General features: G+C 37.7%; 1 protein-coding gene across 1 annotated transcript; it reads left to right on the plus strand.

Annotated features, from left to right (window-relative positions):
* The first annotated feature begins 338 nt into the window (after positions 1-338).
* LOC114357465 (uncharacterized) lies at positions 339-1172 on the plus strand. Its single transcript, XM_028311079.1, has one exon. It carries the CDS (start codon positions 339-341, stop codon positions 1170-1172), a length of 834 nt encoding a protein of 277 aa, XP_028166880.1.
* Positions 1173-11537: the final 10365 nt, after the last annotated feature.

Genomic DNA, 11537 nt, shown 5'->3' on the forward strand with positions numbered 1-11537 from the left:
CTGTAAAGTTTCATCAAAATCCATTCTGTAGTTTTTGCGAGAAAGAGTAACAAACATCCAGACATTCAAACTTTCGCATTTATAATATTAACAGGATTCTTATAAACTAAGTGATAAATAAAATAATATTAAAATAAATAAATATTGGTGAATATGTGCCGTATACACACATAAGTTTTCTATGTATTAACTTCTATTTAAATAAGTTGTCATGTAAAATGAGTCAGTGTAATACGATTGATCGGAGCAATAAACATCGTTCAAACCACAAGTATTGTGTCGTCTCTCATTAATTACACTCACCCCGCGCATACTCGCGCACATTGGTGACCCGCGACATGCAGTCCACGCAAGCAACACCAGAAGACAAAATGGAACTATCAGCAGTGACAGTGTCTTCAAGGATCCCTGATTTTTGGCGTGACCAACCCCGACTTTGGTTCGTGCAATGCGAGGCGATACTGGGACCGCAAAAATTAAGCGACGAAGCGAGATACAACTTGGTGGTCACAAAATTGGGAAAGGAGGTCGTCGAACAAGTTAGCGACATACTACTGAAACCTCCCGAGTCTGGAAAATTCGAAGCCTTGAAAACTCGCCTAATGACTGTCTACGAGGAATCGGAGATGCGACAGTTCCAAAAACTCTTAAGTGAGATGGAACTTGGCGACCAGAAGCCCTCCCAGCTCCTGCGTCGCATGAGAGACCTAGCTCGCGACAAAATACCCGACGAGACTCTAAAAATCATGTGGCAGGGCCACCTTCCGTCGTCCGTTCGAGCCGTGCTTGCCGTCAGCGACGTCCAGCTTTTGGATAAATTAGCCGCCATCGCTGATAAGGTCATGGAAACCTCCAGACCCATACAAATATCCGAAGTTCAGGCGTCACCTTCAACCAGTTCAAACGGTGACCATGCTTTTATTTTAGCTGAAATAGCTAAACTAACCATGAAAATTAACGACATGGAGAGAAACAGAAACCAATCAAGGAATTTCAACAACAATAGAAACCGTTGGCGATCGCGATCCACGTCACGAGGTCGTAACCAGAGCCGACGCACGCCCGACAGTCCTAATTGGCTTTGCTTCTATCATCATAAATTCCGTGGTAGAGCTAAAAAATGCGTAGACCCGTGCTCCTGGAAAAATGATGATCATCGTCAGGAAAACTAGATCAGGTGCAATCGCAGGCGGAGATATGCACCATATCACCTGTGAACCGCCTTAGTGTGACCGACAGCCGTAGTGGTTTGAATTTTTTGGTGGATACAGGTGCGAACATTTCTGTATTACCAGTGCCTAGAAAACCATTCTATCAAAATCAGTGCAGTGACTATAAACTTTATGCTGCAAATGGCAGTGAAATAAAGACTTACGGTGTCAAAACATTAGAATTAGACTTTAAATTACGTCGATCCTTTCGCTGGACTTTCGTGATTGCAGACGTTAAACGCCCTATTTTAGGTGCCGATTTTTTAAAACATTATAAACTATTGGTGGACGTGTATAAACGAAAACTTATAGACTCAGTGACTAATTTACGCTCAGAGGGAACAGTGACGTCATCGCAACAAACCTCTATTTTCACCATAGACTTACGTAGCGAATACAGTGATCTTTTGTGTGAATATCCGGACATAACTAAACCGATGTGTTTTAAAGACACTCCTCGCCATTCCGTAGTGCACCACATCGAGACCACAGGCGCACCCATTTTTGCGAAACCGAGGCCATTGCCTCCTGATAAATACCAACGTGTGAAAGCCGAATTTCAAAAAATGCAGGCAATGGGCATTTGTCGACCATCTAACAGCTGCTGGGCAAGTCCCTTGCACGTCGTTAGCAAGAAAAACGGAGACATAAGACCATGTGGCGACTACAGGAAACTTAATGCCATAACTGTACCCGATAGGTATCCAATACCTCGCGTACAAGACTGTACGTACCTACTAGCCGGAAAAACAATATTTTCACGCATAGACATACAGCGAGCATATCATAACGTGAATATTGCTGACGAAGACATAAAGAAGACCGCCATAACAACCCCATTCGGTCTTTACGAATTTCCCAAAATGATGTTCGGATTAAAGAATGCTGGACAAACATTCCAGAGATTTATGCATGACGTCGTACTACGCGATATAGATAATATATTTATATATATTGATGACGTCATCGTAGCTACAAACTCGGAAGAAACCCACAAACAGCAGTTAAAAAAAGTATTTGAACGTCTAAATAACTTCGGAATGTCTATTAATTTGGCAAAATGCGAATTCGGAAAACCAGAATTAAACTTTCTCGGATTTCATATATCAAAACAAGGATTGCGACCATTAGAAGAGCAAGTAAAAGTTATCACAGAATTCCCAAGACCACAGACTGTTCAAGAACTTAGGCGATACTTGGGAATGCTAAATTTTTATCGAAAACACCTTCCACGAGCAGCAGATCTTCACGCAACTTTGAACTCATTTTTGGTCAATTCTAAAAAGAATGATAAGCGACAGATCCCTTGGAGCGATAACAGTATCCAAGCGTTCGAACAAAGTAAACTCAGCTTGAAAAAAGCGGTAACTTTGTCCTTTCCATCAGCTGATGCACCGATTGCCTTAATGACCGACTGTTCTAATACGTGCGCTGGAGCAGTTTTACAGCAGAAAGAAGGAAACAAATGGAAACCATTAGGATTTTTCTCCAAAAAACTCAGTGACGCACAACAAAAATACAGTACATTTGACCGTGAGTTGTTAGCAATATATATGGCTATCAAACATTTTAGATATCTCATCGAAGGCAGAAACTTAATCGTGTACACCGACCATAAACCGTTGGTTTACGCGTTAATGAACAATTCAGTTGGCAAAAATGACACACCTCGCCGTATAAGGCATCTAGATTTCATCATGCAATTTTGCTCATCGATTCATCATATAACTGGAACAGATAACGTTGTCGCAGATACTTTGTCACGAATTTCATCTATAGAAACATTAGAAACGCCATCTCCAATAGATTACAAGGAAATTGCCAAAGCTCAAGTAAATGATGAACAACTGAAAGAAATGATGCAATCGAACACAATTAAATTGAAACAATTATTTCTACCTAATTGTGACATACCCATATATTGCGAAGTATCGAAAGACACAGCGCGACCATATTTGCCTCCACAGTTTCGGATATCTGCCTACAAAGCGATTCACGAAATCAGTCATCCAAGTATTCGCGCCACTAGAAACATGATTCGCGATCGATTCTTTTGGAAGTCGATGAATAAGGACGTTACCAAGTGGACAAGATCTTGCCTAAACTGTCAAAAGTCCAAAGTCCAACGTCATACAACATCACCGTTTGGCAACTTCGTGCATAGCAACAGATTCGAACATCTTCATATGGATATAGTGGGACCCTTAAGTTACTGTGATGGCTATCGCTATATAGTAACCATGGTGGATCGAGGTACAGGCTGGCCAGAGGCCTATCCAGTAAAAGATATCACAGCCGAGACTGTAGCCAACATCATATTCTCAGGCTGGATTTCGAGATTCGGATGTCCATTACGTCTAACCACAGATCAAGGTAGGCAATTCGAGTCGTGTTTATTTAGCCACCTTGCGAAGAAAATGGGCATTTCAAAAATTAGGACCACTGCTTACCACCCTCAGTCGAATGGACTCGTAGAAAGATGGCATCGTATGCTCAAAACAGCTTTAATTTGCCGAGGAAATACAGATAATTGGGTTACAGAATTACCTGCCGTACTTTTGGGCTTAAGAGCAAGTTTACGCGACGATACGCAAATAAGCGCCGCCGAATTAGTTTATGGCGAAGTACTGAGGTTACCTGGAGATTTCTTTCAGCCGTCAACGCAAGATATCTCTGAAAACGAAACTTTCTTACAAAACCTTCGACAGAAAATTTCACACTTATGCGCTGTCCCTAGAAGAGAAATCAGACAAGGCAAAATATTCGTACATTCTGGTTTAAAAGACTGCACACACGTATTTGTACGTGACGACAAAGTAAGAAAACCATTAACGCCACCTTATCTTGGCCCATTCAAAGTCATAGAGAGATCGGACAAATATTATAAAGTATTGCAAGCAGATACAGAAAAAGTTGTTAGTATAGATCGCTTGAAGCCAGCATTTACAATTGAGTCTGAAGAGCTCTCACCTAATAAGGAAAGGCATTCTGTAAACAATCCGATAGTTACAAGATTTGGACGCATCAGCAAACCTGTCGTACGCTTTGCGTTATAATTATTCGTTCCCGAGCATTACGTACATCACGTCACGTTCTACTCGTCAATATTCAGTCAACTTTATTTCATCTAAACATGGGAAAAGGGTCAAGCAAAATCGAAAAAGAAGAAATAATCATCGCACAAAATGGTGCTGGAAATTCTGCATCTGCTGCTGAAGCCAATCACCATCGCCAGATGCTCCAAAGCATGGAAATGTATTCGACAATAACTGTCGTCATACTATTCGTCATCGTTGGATATTTCTTATGGAGACGCTGCAAAAACAATTATGGTAGATACATGCGGCGGGAGCTCCAAGAGCTTCCTACCTGCATCGTCGAGCCCACGACCAGAGCTGAAGGCAGGCGCAGCCGCCAAGGCTACGCACCTTCGCAAGTCATCGGATAAAAGTGAAATTGTGTCGTGCAGTGCAAAAGTCAATTTATCAGTGAATCTAAGTGTAATAATTCAGTGTATAACAAGTGTAATCGCGTATCTCTATTAGATAATATTTTTTTAAATAGCAAATTATCCTATTTTATTTTAACAAAATGTGTATTTACTGTGTACTAATGTATTTTATATGGTATGTATACTCATAATATTTTATTATCTACACTAATGTAATTGGTTAAAACTTTCGAAAATAATTGTAATATTTATTACGTTCTTTACATAATGTGACTTATATTTTTTTTTACATACTTTCTTTCAAATTAATGTGTCATTACTTAGTTTCTTATTTTTAAATTAAATTCACGGAAATTGTATCAATATTATAAAACAACCTTGTAATTTATGACATAAAAATTAATAAACACGTTTGCATAATATATTTTTGGAAACATGAATTGTATAACATTTGAAATTTTAATAAATGTGTAATCTGTCACTTATTAATTAATAAAATTATATGAATGATACGAAATAAAATCAATATAAAATGTATAAACATAATAAATAAAAATGTGGATAGAACGTTACTATTTTTAGCAAATTTTTTTACCATTGTTTTTTAACTTACTTTATACTTATTAATTTTATTTCCTTTTCAAAGGGGGAAGTAATGTGCCGTATACACACATAAGTTTTCTATGTATTAACTTCTATTTAAATAAGTTGTCATGTAAATTGAGTCAGTGTAATACAATTGATCGGAGCAATAAACATCGTTCAACCACAAGTATTGTGTCGTCTCTCATTAATTACACTCACCCCGCGCATACGCGCGCACACTCTTATGTATCTTGTTACTCGATCGGTTATTTATTTATTACATACATATTTTTTTTAACGATAAATTTAGCTTTAGCGGCTCCTTCTTAGTGCGGGAAGCCAACGATGCTACACTACTGCTTCTTCTTCTTCTTATAATCCAAATCAATTAGAAAATCTAGAAGCATTATTTTTAGTACATTGTTTCTACCGCTGTAATTTGAACGGAACACCAAACAGTAGATAAATCCAAGTTGCGTAGTACTGACAATTTCGATTATGCCGCCTCACGCTATGTCACGTACTGGTGTCAAATCGCTTATTATTAGATAAAATGTCACAATTTCCTCACGCAGAGTATATTATAACAAATATCTATTAATGGTTAACAACTAATTATATTTTTTACTTAGCCATAAACAAAACTGAACGGACAACCTGTTACTTTCAAGTTGAATGCATAGATCCAAATTTATAAAATGACGCTCAAATCTTGAATCTTGACTCAAATGGGCTCAAATAATTCTTCAATCTATACGAGTTTCGACTAGAATTGTTTGAGTAATTTACACCCGTATTCACAAACATTACTATAAGGTCTCACAGTGCGCGTGGACGCACAAACAAACCAATCACAGAGCTCTATTCAACGCTGTGCGTTCGATTTGCTGCTTCAGTTAAGCAAGCATCTTTTGTGAATACGGGCGTTAATATTGTCATTCTTGTTTTGCTTCAACTACTTACGAATTAATTGTATCTCATGGGAATGTCTCATTTAATAGACGTTTGAATTGTCAATTGGCTGAAGCGTAACAAAGACGTTGAGGTAAAAACCTTCCCTTTAAATGAAGTTTAGAACTAGGCTTTTAAATTGTGCCAATATTGGTGGGAAGTGGGGATGCATACGTTTGAAAGTGCGTGTCGCGGAAAGTGCGATTTATTTGATGTTGAGTGTATATTGATATTATAATTTACGCATAAGATATTATCTGCGACATCTGGCATCACACACAAGTCATAGTCTTTGTCTGAGAGTATTCAATACAAACATGTTCTTCGAGTGATAACCTGAGATGAACTGTGACGGGGCCGCTAAATATAGTGTGCTGTGACTACACTGCTTAGCATGCTCACAATATAAAGGTGGGCGGGTGAAGTTTTACATTGCTTGTAGGTGATGCCAATTTCAATGGTTGTTTGAAGAACATTTAAGAAATGAAGTTAGATAGAATAAAATCCTATTTTTCACGGACTTACGTATTTAATCGACTATTGTAATAAAAAAAAGCTACGATACAATGTTCGACTGTTTTATGTGTTGTTAACCAATTTCTCCTCCATTTTTTTATATTTATTTTTATGTTCGAATGAGAATTTTTGAAGTTGTTTCATTGTCACCAAGTTTGCCCTGATGATGGTATTGAACCGATGACAGACATTTTCAACCGACTTCAAAAAAGGAGGAGGTTCTCAATTCGACCCGTATGTTTTTTTTCTATGTTTGTTACGCGATAACTCCGCCAATTATGAACCGATTTGAACAAATCTTTTTTCGGCGTATAGGTAATACCTCAAGGGTGGTCCCATTTAAATTTAATAATAGAAAAAACAACCCCCAAGGGTGGAAAATTGGGGATGAACTTTTTTATACGCAACCCCCAAGGGTGGAAAATTGGGGACGAACTTTTTTATACGCAATATCTCCGCCGATTATAAATCAATTTGAACGATTATTTTTTTGTTGAATAGGTATTATCAAAAGGGTGGTTTCATGCGAATTTGAAGAAAATATTTCACCCCCAAGGGTGGAAAATTGGGGATGAACTTTTTTATACGCAATATTTTTAATTTTTAGTTTTTTTTTGTGTTCACGCATTTGAAGTCGGTTTTATTTTTTTAAAAAGCTAATTATTAGTTTTAGATATTACTAGCGGCCGCCCGCGACTTCGTACGCGTGAATCCCGTTTTTCCCGCTAATTCCCGTTCCCGTGGGAATTTCGGGAATTCCTTTCTTAGTGCACCTCTACGGTACCTAAGCTACGTCCCTTCCAAATTTCAAGTGCCTACGTTTAGCCGTTTAGGCTGTGCGTTGATCTGTCAGTCAGTCAGTCAGTTTCTCCTTTTATATATTTAGATTTAGGTTTACACTAAGATCATAATATGATCTGAGGGTTTACATGATTAAAACTGATGACTTCATAAAGGTAGCAGGAAGGCGAAGGTTGCAGGCCGCTACCAACCGACCAATCTAGAAATCATTGGGGGAGGCCTATGTTCAGCAATGGACGTCCTGTGGCTAAAACGATGATGATTAAAAACAATCGAAGGACTACGTGCGTTAAAAACTTGAGTTTATTGTTCAAAAATCCTTCACCTCGTGGTTGAGGTCGGTAAAGAGCTACTAGTTGTTTACATAAACAACATCCTCTCAAACATCAAACGGAAAAACTTAGTTTCAGTAGAAAATGTTATAACAACGTACACCAACTTCTGTAGCTTCGTAGAAATTTCACTCAATTTCCCGAACTCATTACCACAGCACGGGCATGTTGAAAGTAAGAACGACCCGCTTATTTGTTACTTAGGGGAGACTGGGGAGAATTGGAACAGAGGTTAGTTGTCACAAAGCCAATTTCTCTACACCTATGATAGTTAGCAAGCTGACCGTTTCACGCAAACTATGGAGTCAAAAAAAGCAATCAATTTGCGAAGTTGCTAACTATACTTCCGAGCAAAAGTATGGAATCATCCCTTTGTGCTCCGAGCGGTCTTAAGAACTGAATGACTATGTATTGTATGTATCTATGTATTGTATGTATCTATGGTATCAATTTCCAGTTTATAATAATTGATCTTCTATTAGTCATCGCTCGGAATAAATAGGGTGATTCCATACTTTTGCTCGCGAGTGTATATCATCATCATCATCATCATCATTTCAGCCACAGGACGTCCACTGCTAAACATAGGCCTCCCCTAATGACTTCCACATCGCACGGTTGGTAGCGGTAGTTGAGTGTATATAGTTAGTAACATTTAACATAATTGATAACAGTCTTAGGCCCGGTTTCCACCAAGGCGGAGCAGAGTGGAGCGGAGCGGAGAAGTATTTTAAATATCTATTTCATTATTTCTCCGCTACGCGCCACGCCGCCGCCGCTGTCAAATTCTTTAGAAAAATTAGTCCACCCGACAATTCTCCGCTCCGCTTGACCTTTTCGGGCCTTAGTTTCAGAGAAACTGACTTTGTTACAATACCTCTGTTACTTTGGTTCTCCTGCGGATCTCCTCATTTCTGATTCGGTCACGCAGGCAAACTCCGAGCATAGCCCGCTCCATCGCCCATCCTAACCTTGAGCCTTCTTATGAGGCCCATAGTAAGCTAGGTGGACCGACGATCTTGTTCCGATCTGGTAAAGGTCGCGGCAAGAGCCTGGATGTGGGCAGCGCAGGACCGTTCATTGTGGAAAACCTTGGGGGAGGCATTTGTCCAGCAGTGACGTCATTTGACTGAAACGAACGAACGAATGAACCTCTGTTACAACTCTCCTCGGTCTCCCCTATGAATGCCTAATTAGATGCTTTACAAACGACATTTAATTTACTACATTAATTAAGACGTGTTATTCATTAACGACACGCGTAATTATGCAAGTGACAAAAGTAAAGTTAATTATTATGGAGGAGCTTTCATATTTTGTAATTTGTAGTTTAACAACTTTTGTCGTGGAGTCGTAATTGGATGGTGATTAAATCATAATAGGCCTGTGAGACTGCGTGAATTTCATACAAGTCTACTTTCGTGGTTTTCATACTAAGTACTTACTTATAGTGGTTGCGGTTGCAGGTTCGAAATCCGCTGGGAGCTTTTTTAGGAGCATTTATAACCAAAGTATACTTTAGTATACTAAGTGATTTAAAAAGTTTAATAACCGCAGTATTTAGGTATTATGCATAAATAGGGGAGTGAATATTGGCAGCCCTGATAAAAAATACCAAAACTGTTTAATTATAAAAAAGTAGCTTTTGCCCGCAGCTTCACCTGCGTGAAATTTAGTTTATAACAGATCATCATAAATTATAGCCTATAATGTTATTCTAGGATATAAACAATAATACTGTAAAGTTTCATCAAAATCCATTCAGTAGTTTTTGCCTGAAAGAGTAACAAACAGCCAGACAACATCCAGCATCCATACAAACTTTCACATTAATAATATTAGTAGGATTGATATAATAAATAACTTCAATATTCCTAGAAGCCTTAAATTCAATTAGGGTAAGTCCAGGATAGATGCCCCACTTTTTGAAACAGCTCTGTAACTCAGTCAGTAAGTTTTTATCAACAATTTGACCTTAGTATCTGTAAACTTTGGTCTTTCGTCTATGATATTACTATAATTATTTTAGTTTAAGTTATACCGATTCTGAGTAAATACCATTTTAATTGACCTCTAAAAAGTGGGATAGACGCCTAATGTGGGGGATAGAAGACTCACTGTATGATTGCTTCAAAGGATAGATGCCTGATGCAGGGATAGATGACTCGTTAATACAGTTTTTTAATTCTAAGGATCAAATTCATTTTGAAATCAAATAAGCCAAGTATTATTATTTAAGATTGTTTGTTATTAAATGAATTAAAAATGAAATTTAATATTGTTTATTAAAAATAATACTACTCCTTCTAGCGCAGTCGGGTAAAAAGGTAATTCGATCAGAAGGGCACCCTATTTATTACTTTCCTAAGGTTAGCCGTACTACATTCTTTTTTTCTTCTTACTTGCTACCTGTGACAAAAAGAGCAGGTTAGGATAGATGCCCCTAGGTGCATGGGACATGGCCCTAAGGGCATCTATACCCAAAAAAAATTAGGCAACTATCCTTTTACCATAGGATAGGTGCCGTTTTTAATAAAAAATATAATAACAATTAAAATCGAATTAAACATATCTATCCCGTATAATTTATAAGATAGTCTATCAAATCATATAAAAATCTGCTTCATTTTACAGCTGACAAAAAAATTATCCCTTAAAAAATACTTACCAATATTATTTCGACGCTCGCAAAGGTCTGGCCGCGGAAGATTTTTGCTCTCACTGTCTAAACGAACGCACTCTTTGATGGTTTGCGAGGCGAAAAGTGGTACTGGGAGGTCCCTTTCTATTATACGTACTATAACTTTAGGCTAAGTTGCTTGTAACATAGTGTACTTAAAATCGCGGCACCTATCCCACTGGGGCATGTATCCTGGAATTACCCTAAATTAGCAAGAATCCCGAAAACTTATTAATTTTATTATGCAAAGCTTTGTAATCTGTGGTAAGACATAAATGCAAATGTCCAGACTACCTTAAATTAATTTCGGAGCCCTACAAAATATTCATCAAACAATTTTAACATTAATTTGCTATTCGTACGACATTTCCAATTTATTGAAGCAAATAAAATACAATTAAATTCCATAGTAATATTAACTACGATAAAATTACGCTGTCTAAAATGTTTGTTGATCGCTTTTTCATTATAATTTATTTTGGTATTAGAAATATTTACATTGGACCTGGAAAAACTATATCGAATTTATGAGAAAAGGTCTACTTTTCTCACAAATTCATAAAAGTCATTTATATTGCAAGTAGGTTTAAAGCACTTTTTTACATACCAATATTACGTTAACCCTGCCACAGCTTCGGGAAAATAAACGGATCAGTGCCAAAAAAAACATAGTGAATCAATGGACAAATTATTCATCTCTCTACATAATTATTAAACTCAAGCGAAGTACTGGGCAAATGCTTGGGCATTTGTTATTCATAAGAAGTTTAAGCAGGTAGATAAAATGCCTGTTGTAGAGCTTCCAACCAAATAGTATGGTAATAGGTCAGGTGTGGTATTTCGAATTTTAATATTAATTTTATTGACCATTTTATGTGAGCGCGCGCACGTGTCGCTATCCTGACGTGTCCTCTCGAAATGTCAATTACACAGAACAGTCAACTATCAAACATAAGTCAGAAATACAAAGTTGAAAGTTTAGACTATGTATGTATTCAAAGTATAGTTGG

The sequence above is a fragment of the Ostrinia furnacalis genome, unplaced genomic scaffold (genome assembly GCF_004193835.3).
Source record: "Ostrinia furnacalis isolate ACB-3 unplaced genomic scaffold, ASM419383v2 OfSCF3159, whole genome shotgun sequence".
Classification (NCBI taxonomy): domain Eukaryota; kingdom Metazoa; phylum Arthropoda; class Insecta; order Lepidoptera; family Crambidae; genus Ostrinia; species Ostrinia furnacalis.

Excerpts from the sequence above, each read along its gene's own strand:
- LOC114357465 (XM_028311079.1), top strand. The coding sequence starts at position 339 with ATGCAGTCCACGCAAGCAACACCAGAAGACAAAATGGAACTATCAGCA.